The sequence below is a fragment of the Trichosurus vulpecula genome, chromosome 3, assembly GCF_011100635.1.
Source record: "Trichosurus vulpecula isolate mTriVul1 chromosome 3, mTriVul1.pri, whole genome shotgun sequence".
Lineage (NCBI taxonomy): Eukaryota > Metazoa > Chordata > Mammalia > Diprotodontia > Phalangeridae > Trichosurus > Trichosurus vulpecula.
Genome location: NC_050575.1, coordinates 400,140,061 through 400,166,662, shown reverse-complemented (window position 1 = coordinate 400,166,662; position 26,602 = coordinate 400,140,061). Strand labels below are relative to the sequence as shown.

General features: G+C 49.7%; 1 protein-coding gene across 1 annotated transcript in view; it reads left to right on the top strand.

Annotated features, from left to right (window-relative positions):
- The first annotated feature begins 3,455 nt into the window (after window positions 1–3,455).
- Window positions 3,456–26,602, top strand: part of MMP15 (matrix metallopeptidase 15) — a 34,970-nt gene continuing 11,823 nt past the window's right edge. The window contains exons 1-3 of the mRNA XM_036753106.1: window positions 3,456–4,142; window positions 24,715–24,863; window positions 25,728–25,850. Of these exons, the coding sequence (XP_036609001.1) occupies window positions 3,990–4,142; window positions 24,715–24,863; window positions 25,728–25,850 (425 nt within the window). The 5' untranslated portion in view covers window positions 3,456–3,989. The remainder of the gene's footprint in view (window positions 4,143–24,714; window positions 24,864–25,727; window positions 25,851–26,602) is intronic.

Here is a 26,602-nt window from a genome sequence, read left to right as displayed (position 1 = left end):
GTGGTCACCTCCAATATGATGTGGGGAGGCAGCCCCTGGGGAGGGCATTCTTAGCTCTTCCCAGAGAAAAGTGGGTGGATGGGGAAATTTGTGGATGTGTGGGATATTTGACCCTCACCAAATAATACTAATAAGGAGCCATCTCAAGGTGGGAACAGAAATTGAATTTTATTCAGTTATCACGAGAATAGGGCACCCTCTGCCAGCACAGAACACAACCAGCAAAGGAGGCAGAGTACAAGGGGCAAAGCACCAATAATTATACCTAAGGCAAGAGAATTCCCACCCATCTCTGACCCTTCTCACCATTGGCTGGGAGGCAGGCTTACAATCTGAGCATGAAAGCTACACAAAGAACTGGGAGATTGAGGCACAGAAACTCCAATTCCCATTCCCTTAGTTAATGATTACAGCTGAGATGACATCTATAAATCTGAAGAAGGAGAATAAGCTAAGGGGAAGGGAAGACCCTCTCCATTCTTCTACAGTACTTTTATAGTAAAGGTAAACAGGTCACAGTGACCCTATTCTTACTGAGCAAATCTTTAAACCAGAACCAGAAGAAAGAACAAAAAGTTTCAGGATAAACTTTCCCAGAGGCTGAGCCATCAGACTCTCATGGCCTCAGAATCTTTCCACTTCCCTATTTCCCTATTTCTTGATTTTTAAACATTTCTTAGTAGATATATACATATCTTCCTTGTGAAGTCCTCACATTTTATTTACCTCACACAATCCTCCCTCTTCGTGACACTATTTTGAAGACTTCACACACCATTTTTTTATATGAATTATCCACCCACCTATCTTCTTCATTCATCACACTTTTATACCACATTTTCTTTCCCATCATATTGGTATCCCCATTATCCTTTTTAATAAATATGGGAAGGATTGATCAACATACTGACAAATCAAAGGGGGCAGTCCCCTTTATAAGTACAAATACAGAGACCCAAAAGAAAACTGTAATACAATTGTCCCTTTAACTTTCAAAAGTCTCTTCCCATACAGCTGTCTGGCAGGGAGCATCAATGAAGTCTTCTGGTCCTTGGTTGTTTCAGCCACTTCCACAGCTTCTTCTTCTTGTAGGAACCAGCTTTCTGTCCATCCTCCTACAAAAGTTACCTTAGCATAATTTTAAGTTACCATTTCTAATAACTATACCCTGATCATTTTTACAAATTCAAAATTGAAACCTCGACCAATTGCCATGTTTAAGAAATTCACATCAGAACCCAAATTCTCATGCTTTACATTGACTCATTATTAATTTCCCCACCAAGAGGATGGGACTCCAGTACATACATAAATACATTAAATAACCAATTATTTAACACAGTATATATAAATCTTAACCTTTTAGTCATGCCATATTTCTTTGATGGCATTACAAACTAAGCCACAAGCCATTGTTCTTTTAATATTATTATTTGTAACAAAACCTTAGAGAAGCTTGATATTAACCAAATAACAAGATATTCTCACAAGCCCTTGACCTAATAATTGTGTCCATACCACTACCAAAAATATAAACTAGCCTCACTTATACAGGGCCACACACAGGAACACTAGTCCCAGGCCTATGGTATTAAAAAAAAAAAAAAACACTGCTCTTAAAATACTTTAAACAAAAGGAAACATCTTAGCGTGAATCTTAAGCAGTTTGCATAAATTTCTACACATGTTCTACTTCTAGATAAATATAATATTAGTCTGCCCAATAAGATAACATAAAAGAGCTCATATCTTTTACTGACTACTTGCTCTGATCACAGAGACTTGCTATAGAAGGAAAGAAAGCAGGGACATATGACATGCCAAATATGACATGATAAAACATCCTTAGCTTTTATTCAAATTCAGATATGGATTCTTCTATTATGCAGTATCTGTTTCCGTAGTTGAACTCAGGAATAGTCAGGTGGGAAAATATTCTTTCCCCAAGGAACACAAGTGGGGGGGAGGGGAGAACTGAGCCAAGAGGATCCTATCCTAGACTGAATCTAAGATTGTCCCCTCAGTTTTTCCCCAAAAGCAGACCTCCACCTCTTAACAATACAGGATCCCGGACGAGCCCCCAAAACTGTGTGGGATATTTGACCCTCACCAAATAATACTAATAAGGAGCCATCTCAAGGTGGGAACAGAAATTGAATTTTATTCAGTTATCACGAGAATAGGGCACCCTCTGCCAGCACAGAACACAACCAGCAAAGGAGGCAGAGTACAAGGGGCAAAGCACCAATAATTATACCTAAGGCAAGAGAATTCCCACCCATCTCTGACCCTCCTCACCATTGGCTGGGAGGCAGGCTTACAATCTGAGCATGAAAGCTACACAAAGAACTGGGAGATTGAGGCACAGAAACTCCAATTCCCATTCCCTTAGTTAATGATTACAGCTGAGATGACATCTATAAATCTGAAGAAGGAGAATAAGGTAAGGGGAGGGGGAGACCCTCTCCATTCTTCTACAGTACTTTTACAGTAAAGCTAAAACATTTCTTAGTGTATATGTATGTATATACATTCCCTTAGTTAATGATTACAGCTGAGGTGACATCTATAAATCTGAAGAAGGAGAATAAGGTAAGGGGAGGGGGAGACGCTCTCCATTCTTCTACAGTACTTTTACAGTAAAGCTAAAACATTTCTTAATGTATATGTATACACATACATACACACACAAACATATCTTCCCTGTGAAGTCCTCACATTTTATTTACCTCACACGGTGGATCGATCTAATTTTTTCTTTCTTTCTTTCCTTCCTTCCTTCCTCCCTCTTTTCAATCCTTCCTATGCTAGGTGGCGCAGTGGAGAAAGCGAGGCACTTGAATTCACAGCCCTCAGTTGGAAGACAATCTCTCATGCTTACTACCTGTGTGGTGGTCCTACCCAAGTCATGTAACCTCTCTCTGCCTCCGTTTCCTTATATCTAAAGGCTAACTATGGTTATTATTGGTCAAGTTTAAAGGGCAGGATAGGCAGCAAAGGTCAAGGTTTTTCTTTTTTAAGTTGTCTCCTCCTGCCCAGAACCATATTGAAAGTACCTGGGGGCTGTGGGGAGATGGGGGGGGCGGGGCGTGTTTTGTTAGTTTCAGGTTGTGGCCCCGCCTCTCTCCCTTGGCTCACTGGGGATCAGGGTCAAAATACATCCCAGGCGCATATCCCTTCCCCTTGGGGAAACTTGGAGTAGAGTTTTAAAGCAGAAGCGGTAGAAGAGCGCAGGCTCCCACGCGCACAACCTGCCTTTGGGGAGGCCCTGGGCCCGGGGCCGAGAGGCTGCGGAGGCTCCCGGCCGGGCTGGCCGCCCCCTCCCTGCGGCCTGGCTAGCCGGCCGGCCCGCGAGCGCACGGTCCCTTTAAGAGCCGTGGAGGAGAGGAGGAGAGGGAGGGGCGGGGAGGGGGACCCAAGCGCAGGAGCTGGCTCAGACCTGCGCCGATCCGGCCCCAAGGTTTTTAGCTCGCTCGGGCTCTGGCTCCCCCTGCCCTCCCCGCCCCGGCCCTCCGGACGCCGTGGGGGGCCCCCGCTGCCCATCCCCCTCTCGCAGACCCCGCCGCGGGGGGCGAGGTGCCCCGGACACGGGGAGGGGGCGTGCGCGCCGCCTCCCCCTCGCCGGCCCGGGCATGGATAGCAGCTGCAGGCGCGCTGCTAGGAGCCCTGAGGAGCGCAGCGGCCCCGGGTAGCCCCGAGGCTGAGTCCGAGACAAAGGCGGCATCCTGCGGGGAAGGAGACGGGAGCGCCGCCTGCACCTGGCTAGCCCCCCTCGCCGTGCCCGCCGCTGGGCTCTCCACGCCGAGCCTGGGGAACTTGCCTTGAGGCGCCTACGAGCTCCCCCGGGGACCAGAGGGGTGGTCCCGGCCCCAGCGCGTCTAGCTCCAAGTTTCCGACCCCCCAGCGAGGAAGCCTCAAGCCCGTGCCCAGCCGGGGCATCGGGGCTCTCCGATCGCCCTCCGCAGCCCAGCCCAGCCAGCGCCGCCAGCATGAGCGGCGGCGGGGCCGGGCGGGGCGAGCCCCGGAGGCCGGGCTGGGCCGGGACCCTCCTGGGCAGCGGGGAGCTGCTGCTGCTGCTGTTCGTGTGGCTGGGCCCCCTGACCTGCAGCGGGGTGGCCGGGGATAACGAAGTCAACGCCGAGGTCAGTAAGCGCGCTCCCCCTTGTGGGGCTCGTCCCTCCAACCTCGCTGTCCGTTTCCTCCTTCCGTCCTTCGCTTTGATTGTCTTCTCAGCTAAACTTTGCATCCTGCCCACCCCCAGCCATTCTTTCCTTACTTAATAAATGTTTGGATTGGGTTGATTCGCCTGGCTTTGGGGGAGGGGAGAGTACCCCCCTCCCTCCCTAGAGGTAGAAGCTTTCTCTGGGTGGTGTGGCTGGACCCCTGCGGCTGTGCCCGCTTAGCCCAGCCCAGCCAGCAAGGTCTATGCAACAGAATGGGCTGAGGGAAATCCCATCCCTTCCCCTCCCTTATGTGGACCATTCTTCCTTGGGTATTAACACTTAAGCGCTGGGCATCTAGCTAACCCTCTCTGTGCCCAGGTTCTTGTAGCCACCAGCCAGTCAGATACTGCCTTGCCTGGTGTCCAGGACACCGGAGTCTCTTCCCTAGGCTCTAAACGCCGAGGTGGAGAGAGCCAGGCTCAGCCCCAGTGACTTAGGAGCAGGCCAGGGGGGCTACCGGTCTCAGGCAAGGACAACAGTGATGGGCGTCGGAGATAGGGCTGGGCCAACCCATGAACAAGGGTGTCTTGCTCAGCGTCTGTTGTAGTGAGTCTGCAAAGTCGCCTCCCTCCTTAGCACAGTGCTAGGTACTCAAGAGTACTCAGTAAAGAGCCAAAGTGAGGGTCAACCACCTTATTAAGTAATCAGATTGGAGGAGGAGGAGAGGGGGTAGGTAACCTCCCAAGGAGAGCCCTAAATGAAGCCGGGCTCTGACCACAGGCTGGAGGAACCCAGGGCTGGCCATTGAAAGCTGGGAGCTTCAGGTTCTTTGAGTAACATCGATACCCAAGGACTTCCTGCAGGCTTCTGGGCACTGAGTGCCATACTGAAGGTCCCAAACCCTGCCTCTGGGACCAAGGAAGGAGCTCAGGAGGTCATAACCCTTCTGCACATGCCATCTACCAGTATGAGCACTGGTTATTGAAGTAGGCACGCTTCCTGCCTCGGAAGGGCTCATTCCCCAGGGCTGGAAAATAGTACCATTCCATGACCAAATGAAATGTAGGCAAAACTTGGTACAAAACTGCAAAGCAATGTTTAAAAATGTGAGCTATTGTGCAGTTGGGATAATTGAATAGATTGTGCCTAATAAAGGATAAATGATGCTGTTCCTAGTCTAATAAGGGGATGAGAGGGATACATAAAAAAAAAGACAAGTTTCAATGAGAAGTTAGAGAGAAGAAACAGGGAAGATCCATAGTAAGTAGGATCCATCCCTGCTAACTAGGGAGCCTGAGCTGGGCCTTGAAGGAAGAGAAAGGTTTCACCAAGCAAAAATGTGGAGGGAAGGTGTGAGGGATGCAGTATATGCAAAAGCTTGGAGGTGGGAGGTGAGACCAAAATGACCCAGTTTGGCCAGAAACCCAGAGTGCCATAAAAGGAATACTGAACCAAGTGTGGCCAGATGTGCTCATTCTTATCTTTGTCCCCTTCCCACATGCTACATTCTAGCCCCACTGGCCAGTTTAACAGCTGTTTCTGCTACTTGGAGATGTGATTTCCCAACTCCACACCTTTGCACACAGACTTTCCCGGGTGTTTGGAATTCACTCTCTCTTTTTTTAAACCATTGCCTGCCTACTTTCAAGGCTTACCCCAGGTCCCAGTCCTTGATTTCCCCCTAGCCTTTGTGCTCCCTCTTTCCTCAAGCTACAGATTTAGGGACTCATTTCCATGTTGTCTCTCTTCCTATTCTGCTCCCCTGCCCTGCAAATGTAAACCCTTTAAAGACAGGGGCTGTCTTTTATTTTATTGTATCCCCTATTTCTAGCCTAGTTCCTTGCCTGTAGTAAGCACATAAATGTTTGGATTAGATTGGAGGCCCCTGAATGTCAGGAGGCAAAGCAGGGTATTAAGCGGAGAGAAGACAAGATCATACCTGTGCTTTAGACGGTTTTGGCAGCAGACATACAGATAGGTGTGTTCTCTCTGCATGTTCCCTGGAGAGCCTGGGATGGGCCAGGGCTGGGGCGAGGCATAGCACGAGGGGCTTCCAGGCAGAAACAGGCCTTCACCTCCTTTTGGCCCTGGCCATGGGAAGCCTGGCCAGAACTCCATGTAGGGCTCCAGTTAGGAGCAGGGAGGCCCGAGCCAACGCCTGCTACTCCCCAAGGACCTGCCTGAAATCCTCCTCTCACTCAGGGCCTGATCTCTGACCATTTATATAACCCTCTGTCCTGCCCTCTGAAGCCTCATCCTTTCATTCTGCCTGAAATAAGAACAGAGTTCTCGGTGGAAAGCTCCATAGCTCTCTGTGCAGATGACCACCACCTCCTGACCAGTTCAGCAAGCCTGGGGCGGGCAAGAGAGAACAAGAGACCAAAAAGGGAGGAGTCTGGAAGGTATTCAGTGACTGCCCAGACCAGCCAGCTTCTTAGAAGGGCTCCCAGGTTTCTTTCAGTCTTTCTTGTTCCTGGTGGAGAAACTGAAGCCAGCTTGAAGGGAGCAAATGCAGGAGGGCAGTGTAGACCCACCTCTGAGGCCATGCGTCTGGGGGACCAGGAGGTCAGATGTGGAGAGGACTTTCCTGTGCTTCTCCCTTGCCCATTGATACCCTCAAGCTAGGTCTCTGGAGAACAGCCCAGTTTGGGGTTTTGGATCTAGAGCCTGGGAACTGTTTCTATTTTGAGCCTCACACAGGGCGCTCCCTTCATTCTCTGCCCTCCCTGACTTCCCGTAGTTCCCCTTAGCCCGATTCTCTGCCGCCCCAGAGATTTTTCCGATCGAAGCCAGCTGGTTCCTGACCTATTTTAATAAACTCCTCTGGGGAAGGGCAGGGAATTCCTCCTAAGCTCCAGTTACACCAGAGAGCCAGCTGAGGCTCGTGGGGGGTGGGGAGAGGACGCAGCCCCCCCAGTGTGTGTGTGTGTGTGTGTGTGTGTGTGTGTGTGTGTAGTAACAAAGGCCAAGCTCTGCATAAGGCCCTACAGGGAGGCCCAGCTCATGCCTAAGAGTCTGTCTGACCTCCAAAGCATTGGCCTTGGGATACCCTTAGGAGTCATTACATTCTCTACCCATATCCTATTATCTAAGTGCTGATAAGGCACACAAGTTATAATGAACTGTAACCTCTACTGTGTGTCATGACCTAATGGAAAGAGGGCTGGGTTTGGAGACAGGAAGCCCTGGGTTAAGCTTCACCTCTGCCTCTTACCCTTGAGCTCACTGGGCCTCATTGTCCTAATTTGGAGAGACTGAGGGGTTTGGATTCAGCTCCCTCCCGCTCAACATTTTGGATGGGTTGGGATGGTCGTAGCGCCCTGAGGGGCACTGTGGAGGTGAAGCTGAAGAGATAGAATCTGCCCACCTGGAGGTTATAATCCAGTTGGAGAAATAAGACACAAAGCGACTCACTGGAAAATAAGATGGTATCATATATGGGCAGGTCAGTGGCACAGTGGACAGAGTACTGAGCCTGGAGTCAGAGAAGACCTGAGTTCAAAACTGGCTTTAGACACTGGCCTTATGACCCTGGGCAGGTCACTTAACCTCTATATGCCTCAATTTCCCCATGGACAGCAAAAGCACCCACCTCCTACGGTTGTTAGAGGCCAAAATGAGATAGTAATTGTAAAGTGCTTAGCACGGTGCCTGGCACATAGTAAGCACTATTCTCATTATAATTATTATCATTATGATCAAAGACTCCTTTTGACCAACCCCACAGTCCCAGCTCTAGCTCCAGTCCTCCATCACACCTCGCCTAGATTATCACAAGGCTTCTGACTGATCTCCCCGCTCTAATTCATCTTCCACCCAGTGACCCGAAGAGATGTTTTTCCCCCAAGCACTGATCTGACCACGGAGCTCCCATGGCCCCCAGTGACCTCCAGGAGCAGATAGCAAGCCCTCTGTTTGACGCTGAAAGCTCTTCATCCGCTGGACCCTCCATCTCCTGCCACTTGCACATGGAGGCTGCCCTCCGTGCCTCCCATGCCCTTCTCCCTCACCCCTCCCCACCTTCCTTTTCCTTCCTCTCAACCCTAACCCTCTAATGCCACCTACAGCTACTAATGCCGTCCCTCCCTTCTGAGATTACTCTGTATATATACCTAGTTATTTACATGCTGTCTCCTCCGTTAGAATGGAGGGTAGGGAAGGGAAGAAACAAGCATTTACTAAGTGCCTACTATGTGCCAAGTGCTTTACCAAAATATTATTTCCTTTGATTCTCACAGTAACCCTGGGAAGAAGGTGCTATTATAGTCTCCATTTTTAGTTGAGGAAATTGAAGTATACAAAGTAAACAAAAAGACTTGCCCAGGGTCACACAGCTAGGAAGTGTCTGAGGCTGGATTTGAACTTGGGTCTTCCTGACTTCAAATGTAGCATTATCTCCACTTTGCCACCCTGGCTGCCACGGGCCCATGTTTTTGCCTTTTTTTGTGTCCTCAGCCCTTGGCACAATGCCTGACACATAGTATGCACTTCATAAATGCTTGCTTGCTGACTCATTGGCATCAGCATTCTATTTTACAGCCTGTTACCTACGTACTTTCCTGAGAGAGGAGGCATAATTGGCTGGGTTTTTCCTCTTCTGATCTCTAAATGACAGTCTCCGGTATTCCCTGCCTTTCCCTTCTCAATGTCCCCTGAATCATCATGAAAAGACTGGGCAGCTAACCGGTCCCTCATCTGAGAGGAGAAAGGCTAGGTTCAGGAGCTTGAACATCAGCTGGGTTTCTAAGTTGCATGCCCTGGGCGCAGGCTCTAAGATGCCCTAATGTGGCGAGATAGACATAGTGCCGTAGCAACCACATTGCACCTGTAGTCAGTCAACAAACATGTATTAAGTATTTCCAATGCGCCAGGGCTCTGTCCTATGTGCTGGGAAAGCAGTTACAGAGAATGAGACGTTTGCTGCTCTCAATGGGCTTACAGTCTATTGTGGGGAGATGAGACCAAGGGGAGTCAAGTATTGACCCTGTCATTTCATATCAGCCTGTCCAGTAAGCAACACATTTCCCTTTCCTGGGCTTCATCCACAAAATGAAGAGATTGGACTGGGGGTCCCTGGCTGCTCTAGAATCCTGGCATCTAGAGCATTGAATCCAGTCAAAGAGGCAAATGTGGGCCTCACCAACCAACCAAAGAGCGTACAAAGATGGGGAGGAAGGACACTAGTTGTGTCCTCCCATGCATATACCTTCCTTGGTGCCTCTGTCAAGGGCAGGATCTTGGGGTGGGCAGCCATTCATTCTAGGTATTGGACCTGCCAGCAGGAAAGCTTAACCCATGGGATTTCCATGATCTACGATAGAGAAGATTCACTTTCCTAGAGCCAGAGAACTTTCTGGAACAAGACTCCCTTCTTCCTTCACTTGCTCTGTGTGTGGTGGGTCAATCCTTTCATTCACTCCCTGGAGTACAATCTTTTCTGTCTATCCTCCTGGCCCCCTCAAGGGGGAGGCTCTAGGGGGAGGGGTCACCCCAAAGGACCCCTGAAGATCTGATGGTGCAGCATAGCTAGCTGAAGGGTCAGATGTTGAACCCCTACTAAGGCCTAGGGAAAGGACAGCTGGTCTGTCGATTTTGGCCTTCCTTGTTCAGGGCTTTGGTCCAGGTAGTTCACTTTCCTTTTTGGCTAAGGAATCCTAGAGTGATTTAAGCCTCTCATGAGTTTTGGTTTGTTTTTTTTTTTGTTGTTGTGTGTTTGTTTGTTTGTTTGTTTTGCCAAACCAAATATTTCCTTCTGCCCCCAGAGGGAGAGAGAGGACCACTCCTTTTGGCTCTCCCCAGCCCCGCCACCCCCCCATCCTAAAGCCAGCTTCAGACCAACACCCTCAACCAGGTGTCACCGGCTTGGGTTGCCCTTCCATGTGTCTCTGGGTGGAGAGCCAAGATATCAGAAACATGAACACCCTCACCCACCTTTAGATTACTCACCCAAGGGAGCCTTGGGAGAGTAAGCGACCTTTGAAACTGGATAATACCACAAAGCACCGGGCAGGATCTGTTTGCTTTACTTCTGTTTTTGGCTGCAAATTGCAACCGTGCCTCCAAGCACATGCCTGGCTTCTTAAAAGGCACAAGACAAAACTGACTTGAAATAGGTGAAGAACAGTCCCCAGAAAGCAACGGGCTGAATGCCACAGCAAGCCACAGTTGTTGACCCAAGGGGATGGATACTTGATCTTATCTCATCTAATGAAGGTCAGCCAATCTAGGCCCTGACCCACCTACTTAGAAGCTGCTCATGGCCCTTCCTGCTTCTCATTCCCCTCCCTACCAAGGTCAAATTAGGGCCATTGGCAAGAGATCTCCCCTGCCAAGAGGGTACTCTAACGAGGGAGGTGAGCTTTGGAGAAGAAAGTCAACACCTGCATTTCCCCCCCCAAGTCTGTATGTAAACAGTGACGATGATTTGGAAGCTTGTGAGTGGGGCAGGACTCATTCCTGAACACCAGTGGGAAATACAACAAGGAGGAGAGCTGCTGTTCTGACAATGAACCTCCCCTACCTCTCTGGCCTCATAGCACAGTGCCTGGCACTTAATAAATGTTTATCTCCAATGTGGAGCCCAGAGCCCCTGGCATTCTTTACCAATCACTGTATGACTGCATGGAATAGTGGGGGTGGGGGGGACGCACCAGCCTTGGAGTCAAACAGTCTGGTTTTAAATCGAGGCTCTGATACTTCCTGTGTTGCTTTAGGCAAGTCCCTCAAACTCCCCATCTTCCCCTGTAAAATGAGGAGACTGGCTCGGATGATCTCTCAGGACCCTTCCTTGCTGTAAATCCTGTGATCTTATTCCTCGGGCATCTTGCTGTCCATCGTCCATCTGCCTTGAGTGCACAGCTGAGCTAAGTCACGTGCTGTCGGTTGGGGCCCCTGGGTCAGTGGCTGCTGGCACAAAGAATGCACAAGTACAAACCACTAACAGATGGTCATTCATCAGTCTGGCGTGGGGTCTTCACTTTTAGGGGGTGTTTGGCATCATCATCCTGCTCAGGCAGGGGAAGCTGTCTATACCAGGGCAGAAATGGATTAAAATAATGGTCTGGTTGAGACCTGGCAATTGATCTGTCTGCCTTTCTATTCAGATTTCCACCTAGGATTCCAAAAGGAGGTCTAGGACAGAGCCCCCGAGTCACCTGAGAATGGCCTGTGGGCACTGATGACCAAGAGAAAATCCACTATCGATAAACCTGTTCCTTGAGGAGAATATAAACCTCTTGAGGGCAGGAGCTGGAGCACTTTTTATTTGGGGTCACAGTGCCTCAGATGGTATCTGGGACATAGTAGGAATGTAATGCTTATTAACATCCATTAAAAAATGTGAAACCTGTTGGACCAAAGAGCAAACCATGAGTACTCTGCAGAAGACCAAGGTTCAGCCCCCAAGCTTATTTAGAGCTCCCAATGCATAATACCCATGGGTATTTCATCCTAGCCCTGTACCTCAAGGTAGAGATATTTTAAAATTCTCCAACAGATAGCCATCCTGGGACTTATATTTATGCTTCAGATACTGTTCTAATCTAAAGCTGGGCTAAGAACATACTAGCGGGTCCATCCAGGCTTCAGAAATAAAGAAAGGAATCAGGCCATCGGTGACCTTACTTGTCCTTGCTTGGAAGGGCATCAGGTGCAGGGAAGGATCTCATTCAGCAGATAGGCATCAGAGCGGGAACAAGGAACACCTGCTCTAAAAGAGGAGTCCGACAAAGGGAGGTTGGGAAGGTAGGGGCGGAGCCAGAGTAAATGCCAGGCCAAGGAGAGTTGGGACAATGGGAAACCATGGAAGGTTTCAGAGCAAAAGAGTGACAGCTTCTGGGTCAGGCCAAGGTCTTCAGAGTATTTCTTTGAGAAATATGTGGAGTTTGAATGGAAGCAGGAAGAAGCTAAAGACAGAAACCAATTAGGAGGCTATTGCAATAGGTCAGGCAAGAGGTGATCCAGAGCAGCGTCTGCTTCATTAGTGGAGAGAAGGGGCAAGTAAAGGTTGGTATAGAAGGAAGATGGATGGAACCATTGGATATGATGAGTGAGTGAGAGAAGCATCAAGAACCAAGGTCATGAAATGTGAGTGACTGGGAAGAAAGTGGTGCCCTCAGTAGAACGTCTAGTGGGAAGATAGATAATGAGTCCCAACAGGGACATCTGAGAATATCGACTAGTTCTTTTGGCATACGCCCCATCCAGATTGCTCAGACTGTGACACGTGCTTGGCTTAGTAGTACTTTTATTCAGTCAGCAAGCATTTTAAGTACCTACTACGTGCCAGACACTGGGCTAGGTGCCAGGGATACAAATGCAAAGAATGAAACCATCCTTTTTTAATAGCATTTACATTCTGAAGAGATTTCTATGCACATATATATTTATATGTGTGTGTATATATTATGTATGTATATGCGTATGTATATGTATGTTGTGTATGTATATATGTATATAGACATATATTCACATAATATATGTAAAACTATATACATAGATGCCTGTGTGTATATATGTATGTGTGTGTATATATGTGTATAGATACATGTTTTATATATACACCTCTGTACATGTGTGTGTGAGTGAGCACACACGTGTGTTTATAGGTACACAGAATAAATATAAGATAGTTTGAGAAGAAGGGCATTAGCAGTCAAGGACATAGAGAAAGGCTTCATGGAGAAGGTGATAGCTAAGGTGCCTTTTGGAGACAAGCCTGTTCCAGCCTGGGGAGATGGCCCATGCCAAGGCAGGGAGGTGGGCGATGGAGTGGCGAGTATGAGGAATGAAGAGAGAAATCCAGGTTGACCCTCTCAGCACTTGGGAAGGGGAATAAGATGAATGTGGCTAGAAAGATTGGTTGGGACCAGATTGTGAAGAGTGTTTTTTAGAAACCACACAAAAGATAACATGATCCTAGAAGGGACCAAAGGAGGTCAAGTAGGGCAGGGACACAGTCAGATCTGCGCTTAAGAAAAGCCACTTTAGGGCAGCTAGGTGGCACAGGGTGTAGAGCACCAGCCCTGGAGTCAGGAGTATTTGAGTTCAAATCCGGCCTCAGACACTTGACACATTTACTAGCTGTGTGACCATGGGCAAGTCACTTAACCCCAATTGCCCTGCTTTCCCCAATGCAAAAAAAAAAGCCACTTTGGTACCTGTGGGCAGGATGGCTTGGAGTGGTGAGAACTGAGGCACTGGGGAGGTCATTGCAGCACTCCAGGAGAGAGGTGACAAAGGCATGAACCGAGATGGGAGCTGTGTGAGAGAAAAGGAGGGGAAGTACGTGGGAAAGATGATGGAGGTAGAAACAGCAAGATTTGGCAGCTCATTGTGGGGTGGAGGGCTGGAGGGATTGCTGAGATTTCAGACCTGGGCTACTAGAAGAATTGTGTCTTGACAAAAATAGTGATGTTTGGGAGAGTGGAGAGAGTCTGCAGGGAATGCTAATGAGCTCTGTTTTGAAAGTGTCCATTTTCTTTGGGCCCTTGAGTTTGGAACTTGGCCATGAGTGAAGGGGAGCTGGAGCTCAGGGGAGCCTGGGGCTGGATGTGAAGATCCGTGAGTCATCGACTGCATCAAAGTGACAATTAAGACAATGGGCACTGCCCAGGGCTGAGCCCTGGGATTATGGCCACGAGTGGGGGGAGGGGGATGGGCATAAATGATGACCCAGCAAAGGAGACTGAGAAGGAGCAGTTAGCCTGGTAGGGGAAGCAGGAGGGAATAGTGTCCCAAAAGCCCAGAGAAGACAGTGTTTGCAGCAGACGTCAGATGCAACAGAGAGGTCAAGAAGGGTGAGAACTGAGCAAAGATCACTGAGAGGTCACTGGTCTCTTTGGAAGAGGCTGTTTCAGTTCAGGGATGAGATAGGAAACCAGACTGAAAAGGGTTAAAGAGTGAGAGGTGAGGAAGTACAGTCAAAGACTGCAGTGTAAGCGACTTTTTTTAGGTGTTTGAGAGAGGGAGAAGAGGGAGAGTGTGAGGGCTTGAAGAAAGGCTAGAGTCTAGTGAAAGGCTTTGGAGGGGACATCGTTTGTTTGTAGGAAGGGAAAGAGACCCGTGGGAAGTCAGTAAGAAAAGGAAGCATTAGATTGGAAGAGATCAGAGTGGAGAATGAAGAGCAGTCTGCTGGAAAGGTCGGGAGGGGATGGGACTGAAGGTTAATGTCCGGCTCATCCGAAGAAGGGAGGAAGGAAGGAGGCAAGGAAGGAAGGGAGGGAGGGAGAGAGGAGAGGAGGGGAAGGAAGGAAACAAGCTTATTTGCACCTACCATATGCTAGGCACCATGCTAAGTGCTTTACCAATATTGTCTCACAGAGAGTGGGGGATGGTGTTGAGAGGTTTAGAAATGGAAAGGGAGCTCACAGAGAATGGTTTAAATTTTTTCAGCAAACTGAGTCTAGGTGCTCGTTAGGAAGGTTGGAGGGAGGAGGGGAAGGTGTGAGAGATAAAGAGTGAATTAGGGAGCAACTTTTTAAAATCGCCTTGCTGCAGCGAGAGCCCAGTTGAAGTTAGACAGCATAAATTTCTGATGTACCTTCAGCTCAGGTTCATGATTTTCTCCAGGCGTCTGCCATGATTGGATCCCCTTGGCAGTTCTAAACCTCTTCTTTGTTCCTTGAGTCCCCAACACTTCTCCTGCCCTCATCCCTTTTCAGTCATTTCCATTGTGTCCCACTCTTTGGGAGTGTTTCTTGGCAGAGACACTGGAGTGGTTTGCCATTTTCTTCTCCAGCTCATTTTACAGATGAGGAAACTGAGGCAAACTGAGGGTGAAGTGACCTGCCCAGAGTCACACAGCTAATAAGTATCTAGGGCTAGATTTGAACTCAGGAAGATGCATCTTCCTGACCCCAGGCTTTATGCAAGATGGTACCATGTAGCTGCTCCCCATTACCTGTTGGCTAAAGTAAGCCCTTCCCCAAATTAGCTCTCACCAATCTCTCTATCTTTACTTCATACCACTCTCCTTCCTGTTCCTCAACCTCAGCTCTCTACCCCTTACCTCTCTCTACATTCACCCAAGCCTCCTGCTTGCCCAAAATGCACACTCTCTCTTCCTCCCTGCTTCCCAGAATCCTTGTCTTCCTCCAAAGTGCAGCTCAGGGGACGTCTCCAGGAGAATGTAAAATCCTTGAAGTAGGGACTATTCATTTTTATCTTTCCATACCCAATCCCAAGCAGCGCCTTGCCCATAATAGGCACTCAAAAGCTTTAGTTTAATTGATGAGTCAAACGACCATAAAAGATATCCCAGAGGTAAGGTAGTCAGTGCTAACAGCCAAGTGAAGTGGGGGCAGGAGCTGGGTGGAAGCCAGGGTGGTAGACGGGATAGAGGGCCGAATGTTCTCTAATAGCGAGGGATTGGACGTCACAGATTCACAATGAGTCAACAGTGTGATGTGGCTGCCAAAAACGCTGCTGGAGGTTTAGGCAGTGTTCAGAGAACCATGAGTGATGACCAAAAGCATGGCATGCTGGGGTCAGTTCAGAGCACCACAGTTCAAGGCCATTGATACACCCCAGAGTAGGATTTTGTTTTGAATTGTGGCTTCAGCCCCTGCCTCTCTTAGACCCCTTTTTTGTCATTCCATCTCTGGTCCTTGGCAAAATGGGTGGGGGGAAGCAGATTAGATCATCTCCAAGGTCCTTTCTGGTTCTCAGTCCTGCGACCCAGGACTGATTTGTCGGTCTATACCTGGAATCACTCCTTTAGATCAGCAGTGGCTTTCAAATCAGCAGCTTCCCCTGGGTGGGGCCAAGCAATGGATGAAAAGTAAACACCAGCTTGGGTATGTTTCAGAAGAGGCTGGTCTTCGGAGATGGGCCCCTCATCCCTGTGCTGGCAACCTGTGGCAGGCCAGAGAGCCCTCATGATCTCTGGCTAATGGCCAGCGCAGGAACTGTGGGCAAACAGACCTGGTGACTCAGCCCCACCCAGGCCCTCGCCCACAGGCCAGAGGGCCTCTTTTGGGTTTTTCCCCATGGAGTCCACTGTTGGATGCTGGAAAGCCCTCCCCTCCCATTCTAGGGCTCTAGTTGCCCGGAGTTGGCCATCTGGGCCTTGGCTTGAGGGGTAGCCAGTCTAAAAATGTCAGAAGGCAAAGCCTTAGGCTCCTCTTGTCTGCCTACGGTCCTGTTTCCCCATCCCATCAGCACTTCTCCCCCAAACCCAAGTTCCTTCCCTTCCTCCCCTTCATTCTTTTCCTTCCTCCTCCCCCTCAGATCTCAGCTGGACTGAGACCTCCTTTGTTCCTCTGGTCCCGCTACCTCTGGTTCCTTGGGACCTCTGCTGGGATGGTACCACAGTGGACAGAGACCACCTGGCTGGGAATTTGGATGAGTACCCTCCCTATTCCTCCCCCCCCCCACCATTCCTGCTCCCAGAGAGGGTCTTCGTAACTCAGGAGAGGGACAGAAATGCAGATAAGGACCTCTTTGTGTCTAGCTAGGCAATTCCCAGCCAGGCCACCCCCTACCTCAGCCTCCAGTATGTCAGGCTAGATCAGCTGAGCTGGAACAGACCCAGGCAGAGAATGTCCTTATCAGGCAGGCCTAGATAAAGCTCCCAGGGAAGGTCTGGAGGCTGGGCAGAGGGGGTTTTGCCTGGAGCTCTCATTGTCTCAAAGGAACAATGAAAACCCCAGGATCTGGCTAAGATGTAGAGCCACTCTGTGCTCAGCCAGCTCTGGAAGGGGAGGGAAGCTGGCCTCCTAGATGTGGATTATCGATCTGGGTGTCTGTCTTCCCAGACATTCCCTCCCAAAGCACCGCAGAGATCATCTCCATCCTCACAGAAGGCAGCCTTCCTACTCCTCCTCCCCACCCCCAGAGATGCAGCCCCAGGCAAGGATATCATGCCACCTCCCAGGCAGGCAGCCAGGACAGTTTCCATGATACTGGGTCACTCCACAAAGTTCCCAAGATAGCCCACCACCAGCAAGATCCCAGCCCTACCCCTCTTTGGGAGGCCAGGGAAGCCTTGGGGTGCTCCCCACCCTCAGGGGCCTTGGTACAGTCCTAGAGCCAAATGAAGACCCTTCAGAGGAGGGGGGCCATGCCAGGCAGAAGAGCTGGGGATCAATTGGAATCTGGTCTCATTCATTCTCGGGACCTTCTTCCTTGGAGCTTTTGGGCTCTGCTCAAGCCCCCATCTTATGGATGCTTCCCTATCCTCCCAGCACACAGTACCCTCCTTTTCCTAAACTCATCATCTGGCAGGCTCACCTAGCTCTTAATTAGTCACTGCATAGTACTGAATGGTTCATAGATTAGGTTTGTTTTAGCCATCTCCCAGGGCAGGAGAGTAGGGCCCTTGCCTTTCCCGTAGCACTTATATTCACATTGCGGAAGTCCTCCAAGGTTCAGAAAAGGCTTTCTTTGCAACAGCCCCATTAGGTGGGATCAGAGGACCTGGATTCAAATCATGTTTCTGCCCCCTTAATACCTGTGTGACTTTAGGCCAATTCCTCCAGCTGATCAGATATTAAGCATTTATGAGACACATATGTGTCAGGCAGTCTGCAAAGCATTTGGGATAAAATAAAAAGTAAAACCAGTCTCTGCCCTCAAGGCATCTGTCAGATGAGGAAATCGGACTAGTGGCCTCTGAAGTCTGTGCCTAAACTTCAGAACATTTCCATCTTCCAAATGAAGAAACTGAGTCTCAGCTGAAGGAGATGCCCAATGAACAGCAAATGGTTCTGACTGGGTCTCAAACCAAGGCCCGCTGCCACCCAGACTGGTTCTTTTTCCGGTACTCGATACTGCTAGGTCCATAAGTGCCTAGTGCATCCTTGTCAAATGGACCATCAGCCCACCAGTGAAACTGCAAGCACTTATTAAGCCCCTACTGTGTACCAGATTCTGTGCTCAGCATGCACATACAAATACAAAAAATTAAATGATTCCTATTGTCATGTTTATGCCCCACCAATCTGGACTCTGCCATATTTGATTCAGAGGGAGGAGGGAAAGAAGCTTTCTACTGTAGGTAGAACAGGTATTATTAGGTGGTCCTGTGTTGTTCCCCCAACCCTCCCTGGAGGGAGGATTCTCCCCCTGACCTCCACCGGGAGTAGGGCCCATAGCCCTTCCAGCCTCAGTCCATTGGGAGCCGCCATCTTGGTTTTTCCAACTGCTTTCCTGGGGAGTAGGGGGATGATTCGGTGGAGGAAGGGCTAAGCCCTTTCCTCCCTCCTGCTCATGTGGTAGACAGATCCTCCGACATCAGCAGGCAGCCAGGCTCTGTCAATGAGATGAGTCTATTTTAAGCAGAGACTGCCAGCCATCCTGATCTTGGAAGCAACCATTTACCCCAAGCCTGAATGGCAGGCCCCAACCCCTCCTCTCCCTCCTTCAGAATTCTGATTACCACTGAAGCCTATTTGCATGATCTCAGGAAACTTCATTACGGATACTCCTGAAAAGGCACTCCGAGGGAGGAAGAAGAAGCCTTTCCAGAGGCGCCATGCTGTAAGCCGGTGTCTGCGGCTGATTTATAAGCCCTGGCATCCGGCCACCCTGAGTGAGTGCCGGTTTGATACAGGAAAGTCAGAGCCAAGCGAAATTGATCAGCTTTCTTCTCATTGTCTCTGGCCTCCATCCCACCATCTTCATCTCCCCATCCACCCCTGCCCCACTCTTTCATGCATCCCCACTTCTTCCACTCTCCCGAAAAAGATGGGGTTCAGGAAAAGGTCGTTCTTCTGGTACTTTAATGCTATGGTCTCCTCTGGGGGTAATTGCTGGGGAGGGGGAGACGACCCCATTTCCTCTAGCTCAGGAAGGGATGTTTTATCATTTGACCTCCTCTTTGATCCTGCCCCTCCTCCTCGCCTTTCTGAGACCATTAACCCCATCAGTTCCCTAGCTAGGAGACAGCTGCCCACCCTATCACGTAGGGAGAGAGGATGCCCTGGAACTGGAAAGCCTGGAGTCTGGCCCCTAGCTCTGCCACTGAAGGAGCTCTATAACCTTGGACCTGCTCTTTTGCCTTATATAAAACAAAAGGGTTAGACTAGAAGGGACCAATTCTGGAGTCTCTGAAAGCTTCCCCACTATGTGCCAACCCCCAGAATGGTTCCTGACAGGTCACGTCCAGACCCAAGGGATTCAAGCATCAGTTCTTAATGCGGGGTCCATGAATTTGATATTTTAAAAAAATATTCTGATAACTGTGTTTCAATATAATTCGTTTCCTTTGAAGTTCTATGTATTTTATGCGTTTAAAAACATATTTTTGAGATGGTGTCCATAGGCTTCACCAAAAGAGCAGTCCGTGACCACAACAACAACAAAATAAAATTAAGAATGTCTCAACTAGAACCCAAGCTGCTGCCCCTTCCCGGCCCACCCTAGTATCTGACTTGCCTGGGGCAGGTGGGGTTCTTCCAGGGCCTCTCCTATTCTCTCTGACACCAGCCTCTGAAACACCTTGAATGCCTGCCTGCCTACCTCCTTACCTCCTTCCAACAGCTGAATGAATAGTCTCTTCTTTGGCTCCCAGAGCACCTCCTTATGCTGGGGGCACAGGGTGCACACACTCCTAGCCCCGGAGGAGCCCAGGTGGTGCACAGCCCAGGCCCCAAACTACTGGGATTATATCCAGATCCCCTCCTCACTATCTGGCAGCTGCAAACAGCTGCAGGCACACCTCATTTTATTGCATTTCAGATGAATCTTTTTTTTCTTTTTACAAATTGAAGGTTTGACCCAACTCTGCCTCGACCAATCTGTAGGCACCATTTTCCCCACAGCAGGTGCTCACATCGTGTTCCCATCTTGGCCATTCTTGCAATATTTCATACTTTTTCATTCATATGCTGTTATGGCAACTGGTGATGAGTGATCTTTGGTGTTATCATTGTAATTGTCTGGGGTACCAGAAACTGCTCATATAAGCTGGTGAATTTAATTGATAAATGTTGGGTGTGTTCCAACTTGCCGCTGACCAACACGACTCTTCCCCATCTCTCTCCCTTTCCTTGGGCTTCCCTATTCTCTGAGAAACAACAGTATTGAAATTAGGCCAATTAATAACTCTACAATGGCCTCTGAGTGTTCAAGGGATAGGATGTGGCAAGCTTCATTGCTGGTTTACTTTAAGAAATTGATACAGCCACCCCAGCCCTCAGCAACTACCACCCTGATCAGTCAACAGCCGTCAACATTGAGGCAAGACCCTCCACCAGCTAAAAGATTACACCTCACAAAGATTCATGATGGCTAGCAATTTTTAGCAATACAGCATTAAGGCATGCAGTTTTTTGAGACATAATAACACACATTTTGGACAACAATACACACATATCGCACACTTAATAGACTTACAATTTAGTGTAGACATAACTTTTATATGCACTGGGAAACCAAAAAAATTTGTATGACTCACTTTATTACAGTATTCGCTCTATTATGGTCTGGAACCAAAACCATTGTGTCTTTGAGGTACGCCTGTATGTACAAACAAGAGATTTACCTGGTAAATTGGAGTCCATTGTAGAGGACAGAAGGCATTATAACCCAACGGGACCGGAGCTGTTGGAGGGGAATCCAGAGCAGAGCCACCCTCTGCCTCCCTTACTGGCAGGTCCATCATCTGTCCTCAGCCTAAGCAGCCAGGTTTGCCCCTCCCCATACGCGACACTCCTCTGGGCTGAGGGTTCTTTCTGATGGAGCCTGGACGTTTTTCTGTCCCCTCTGAGGGCCCTTTACCCCCAGTCCCTGCAGCTGGTGTATGGTCTGGTCTGAATGGAAGTAGTGGGGCTTCTCTTTTTGTGAATGATGGGTCTGGAGTCAGGAAGACCTGAGTTCACATGTGATCTCAGACACTAGCTGCATGACCCTGGGCAGGTCACTTAACCTCCGTTTGCCTCAGTTTGCTCAAATGGTGACACTAATAGCACCTACCTCCCAGGGTTGTCAAGGGGATCCAATGAGGTGATTTTTGTAAAGCCCTTCACACAGCACCTGGCAAATAGTAGGCACCTAATAAATGCTTATTTCCCTCCCAGCCCCTTCCTTTTATACATGAGCAAACTGAGACCCTCATTGGGGAAGTAACCTCCCAAAGGGCCCAGGTGGCAGAGCTGAGATTCAAACCCAGGGCCTTGGGCTCCCAGTCAAGTGTGTTTTCCACTCCTAGATAACCGTCCCCTAAAAGTCTCTAGTCTCCTTCTGAGCTGGGAAGGAACTGGCCTTAATTGGTTTAATCATCCACCACCCCCTCCCTCCCTCATTCTGAGAACATTTCCAATCAAGCCCTCCAGGTGATCAAATAGCAAGGAGATGATTTTTGCTCATGCAAATGAGCACCCCAGGGAGCTGCTCCTGGCCTGTCAATAACACCCCCTCCCCCTCGGATCTGCTCTGTCTCTCCCAGAGATTCCTAATGAGCCATTGTCCCCCTGGAGTTCTTCCCCGAGTTCCTCCTCAAGCCTCCTTTTGTAAATCACTTCCTGTGATTTTTCTTGGGCATGGGTTAAAAATGCAGGCTCTCCGTGGTAGTGGCTAGGAGGCTGGACCCGGGTTCAAATTCTGCCTCAGACATTAGTGGGGTGTGTGTGTGTGAAAGAGAGAGAGAGAGGACATGGAGAGGGAAGTAGTTATCTTCCCTGAGACCCAATTTCTTTATCTGCAAGATGGTCACAGTGTCAGTAGTACCTGCCTCAGATGCTTTTTTTGCATCCCTGCTGAAGTCTTTGAACTGCTATAAGCCTCCCTTTATTTGTCTATAAAATGGGAATGTTACTGTGACCTGCCTCTCAGGCTTGTGGTGGGGATCAGACAGGTGCTTTGCTTATTATCATTATCATCATCATCGAATAAGGCTCAAATGAAATAAGATATTTTAAGGGCTTTGCCAAAAACAACCCTTTAAATTGCTATACAAAGGTCAGCTGCTTCTATTTCATTATTTTTTTTTCTGTAGGACTAGGTGGGAGAGCCAGAGTGCTGTGGGGTTCATGGTGGTCTGGAAGCCTCAGCCTCCCACAGGCTTGGTTAGCAGGGCCCAGGAATACCAGCCAGTCCCTTCCTTGTTATCTTGGTCTTCAGGCTGCTGCTGCAGCTGCTCTGTGGGGGTCTCCGTCCAGCCAGAGTCTAACTTCTTCCCTTAATCTTGTTAACCCCCAGCTACTAAGAGGTACGGTATATGGAGTACTGGACTTGTAGGAATGACCTGAGTTTGAATCCTGCCTCAGACGCTAACTGTGTCTAAGTCACTTAACCTCCATGTCTGCCTCTATTTCCGCATCTGTGTAAAACAGCACCTTTCTCCCAGGATTGTTGGGAAGATCAAGTTAAATGAGATAACCTGTGTTATCTTAGAGCTTTAGACAGGCCGCGGTCCACATTGCTCATGGCTGCTTGTTCCCTGGCTAGGCTGCTTGCTCCAGGCCCAGCTTCCACATATCCCTCCGTTAGCGCTCTCCCAGCTCCCTGTTAGCAGCTGCCCCGGCCGTCATCCACCCCTGGCCCAGGCCCGGCTCAGTGGAGCTGCCTCATGACGGGTGTCCCTTCCATGCTGGTGGCCTGGCTGCCAGCCAGGGCCCCAGCGTTGGCAAGCCCGGCCTTGCCTCCTTTGATCCAGCCAGCGGGTAATGCTGAGGAAGGTGTTTGGGGAGCCGGATGTGACGTCCCTGGCAGGGCCGAATCTCACAGCCGGAGGAAAACTTGGCAGAGACCCCTGCCCTGCAGACTTCTAAGTGCAGTTGGAGCTGGCTGCCGTGCAGGAGCCGTGTTGAGGTCTTTGGGCCCTCTGGCCCTGTTCAGCCGGAGGTCCTGGTTCTTGGACTCTTTGATTCCATAGTTTCCCATTGGAAAACCTTCCCCAAAAGCCCCCAGGCCCCAAGGCTGTTGAGATGCAGACGGAGAGGCTTCTGCACAAACCAAGGACCTAAGGATTAGAGCTGTGCACAGGTGGGATGGACTGCCCTGGGTGGTAGTGAGCTTCCCGTCGCTGGAACTCTCCAGGCTGAGGCTGCATTACCACTTGCTGTGGGTTTTGTTTAAAAACAAAAAAGTCAGATGAGATAAATGGAGTTTCTGTGATACGGATGCTTATCCCTGTCCAGAATTCTCAGTTTCTTCACCTATAAAATAGGGATCATTCTGCCTTGGCAATACGCCCCCCCCCAAAAAAAAACCCTTATTCTGCCGTATTAATGACACCTTTAGCCTTGTTCCAACATTCAGCCTGTATTTCTCATTGCTCCCATTCAGGTGGGAGTAGGTAGGTGGTGCAGAACACCAAGCCTGGAGTTAGGAAGACTTGAGTTCAAATCTAGCCTCAGACACTTTCTAGCTGTGGGACCCTGGGCAAGTCACTTCATTTTTGTCTGTCTTAGTTTCCTCAACTGTAAAATGGGGGGAAATAATATTACCGGACTCTCCAGGTTGTTGAAAAAATCAAATGAGATGATATTTATAAAATGCTTAGCACAATGCCCAGCATACAGTAGGTGCCTAATAAATGCTTCCCTTCCTTCCTTCCTTCGTGTACTCTACGTTTTAACCAAACTGGCCTGTTAGCCATTCCCAGATCTCACGCGCTCTGTTTAACAAGCTTTTATTAAGGACCTGCTATGTTACTGTGCTGCCCTGTGGGGTTACAAAGATAAAGTCAAAGCAGTCTCAGGCCTGGACAAGCTTAACTTTTACAACCAGCATGCGGTGGCAGCAACACCATCCGTATATATAGATAAGAAAACGTAACACGTATAGGAATTAATTTTGCAGTAGTAGGCACTCTCAGCTGGGGAGCCGGCGGTACCAGGAGGAAGGGGGGGGGGAGTGTTTTAGGCATGAAGGGTCAGCCCATGTAAAAATATGGGGACGATGACTGAATATTTTGTGCCAAGTGGCTGCCATGTGAGTACATATATCATGGACCAGGAAATACGGGGTGGGGTCAGATTGTGAATGGCTTTAAATACCAAGCTGCAGGTATGCGTTTCATTCTTGAGGCCATAGGAAGCCCCAGAAGCTTCTTGAGGGGCGATGTGACCTGGTCAGAGATGGTGCTTCAGGAAGTCAGTTCGGCCTCTCTGTGTATGTGCATGCGTGTGTGTTGGGGAGGGGTGCGGTTTACTCCCTACCCTTCTACGAATCCTGACTGCTGTGCCAGTCACCAGAGCCCAGACCCGTCTTCTGCTCCTTTTTCCTCCTGTCTGTATCTGCTCAGTAAATCACAGAATGTCAGCATTGGAAGGGACCTAAGAGCCGAGCCATTTCGTCTTACAGATGGGAGGACGAAGCCCAGGAGAGGGCAGATAGCTTGGCTCCCACTTTGTATCAGGGATCCCCACGATGGAGTGTGCCTACCCGCCCAGGAGTCCCTGGGAATCTCAGAAACCATGAGGGTTGGGAGACTGCTGCCCATCGTCCCCCATTGCCCTGCCTCCTCCTCTTTGCCTCTGTCCTTCACACACCCAAGAAGCTTGTAGAGAAGTTCAAGGTTGAGATTGGGGGCTGGGAGGGCACTTGGACCCCAGGCTACTGCCCTTCTGTGGTCTGATGGACCCTGGCACCCTGGCTTTCCCCACAGAACTGGCTGCGTTTCTACGGCTACCTCCCCCAACCCAGCCGCCAGATGTCCACCATGAGGTCGGCTCAGATCCTGGCGTCTGCCATCTCCGAGATGCAGCGTTTCTATGGGATCACTGTCACAGGCGTGCTGGATGAGGAGACAAAAGCGTAAGTCTGTCTCTGCCAGGGACCCTTCACCTCTCTCTTCCCTTCCTTTCCCTCTCCTCAGGATGGGGAAGTCCCATACAGAGACAGGGAGAATCAGCTCTTCATGCCCAAAGACTGGCAGCCTTCCACCCAGCCCCATCCACTCTCTCCTACCTGTCTCCCTTCACTGTGATTAGCAGCCTTCCTGGTAAACCCATAACAGAACCAGCAGTGGCCAGCACCTCCCTAGGATGTGAGGATTCTCGAGGCCTATCTCCTCTGGAACCCTCCAGTTGTTGGTATCCGGCATATCTCCACCATAGCCTTTATCAGGCGGGCATTGAACAGATCTGAATGAGCTGCTGGCAAATGCATGACTCAGGATTAACTACTTGAGGGAAGAATAAAGAGAGGATTCAAGCCCTGCCCTCGGCCAGCTTAGAGTCTAGGGAAATAGAACTGGGAGGGTAGGGAACCTCATGATCCACAGAAACAACCCAAATAATAATTATTGAGGGGACGGGGTGGGTGAGGAATGATTCTGAAGGCAGATGGGATCTGCCGAATAAAGAGGAGGTGAAGCTAGAGGGGGCTGCATCTTGGTAAACCAGAAGCCACATGTTCTAGGTTTTCTGGGCAACCTGGGAAGCAAAGGCACAAAATTGGTGGGGAAGGGCAGAGAGGACCTAAAGTGTGTGTTGGGGGTGGGGGATAATAAGAAAAGCAACCTGGCTAGAATAGAGGGAGGGGTCAGGGGTGTACTGGGGAAGGGAAGAGGGCCAGTAGGGAGAGCTGGGCAAAATCGGGGCAGAATTCCTATGGGAGCCTGGGCCCCCCACTCCCTCCCTTCCCAGAGACCCTGCCAGTGTGCTGTGCTCTCTGCAGGTGGATGAAGCGGCCTCGCTGTGGGGTGCCAGACCAATTTGGGGTACGGGTGAAAGCCAACATGCGGCGGAAACGCTACGCTCTCACCGGGAGGAAATGGAACAGCCATCACCTGACCTTCAGGTAGTTTGCTGGCCCTGTCCTGCTGCTTGTGAAGGAAGATAGCCCTCTCATTCAAGCTTCTCCTCCTTATCCCCTGGGACCCCTGGGGGCCTGAGTCTTGCCCCTAGTGTCTCCTGTCTGGGGGATTTCCTTTCCCACACTTCCCCTGGCTGTTCCCACCACAGTCCCTCCGTGAGAGTTCCGCCTGGCCCCGGTCCTCCATCCCACACTGATGGGAAGGGGCCTCAGCATCTCTGCAGGAGGCCCACCTCTGTGTATTCTCCCAGCCTAGGGCAGTCTCAGGCCTGCCTGGGCTCTCCCAAATGAGCCAAAAGCCCCATCATCACCTTCCCAGCTGTTCATCCCTACTCTTCCCAAGAAGCTCTGAGCCAGACTTGACCAGGACCTTGGAATTCTAGGACAGGCAGGGATTGAAAGGAGGGGCAGGACTGATTGGAAGCATCTTCCAGTGCTCCCAAGGCCTAGGGGATGAAGATGCAACCCTGGAAATAGAGAATTGCATGTGGGAATAGCTAGGCCAGACCCTGACTCATCTGCTCCCTCCCCAGCGTAGCATGGTGGTAGGTTCAGGAGTCGAGCACCTGAGGTTGATTGTAGCTGTGGTAGATTGGCAAAAGTCCTGGGTTCAAATACCAGCTCTGCCTATCACACTACCTGCGGGCAATTCATTAAACCTTTCTTCCCTCGATTTCCTCAAATTTAAAATGAGAGGATTAGTCTAGACCATCTTTGAGACCCCTCCAGCTTTAACT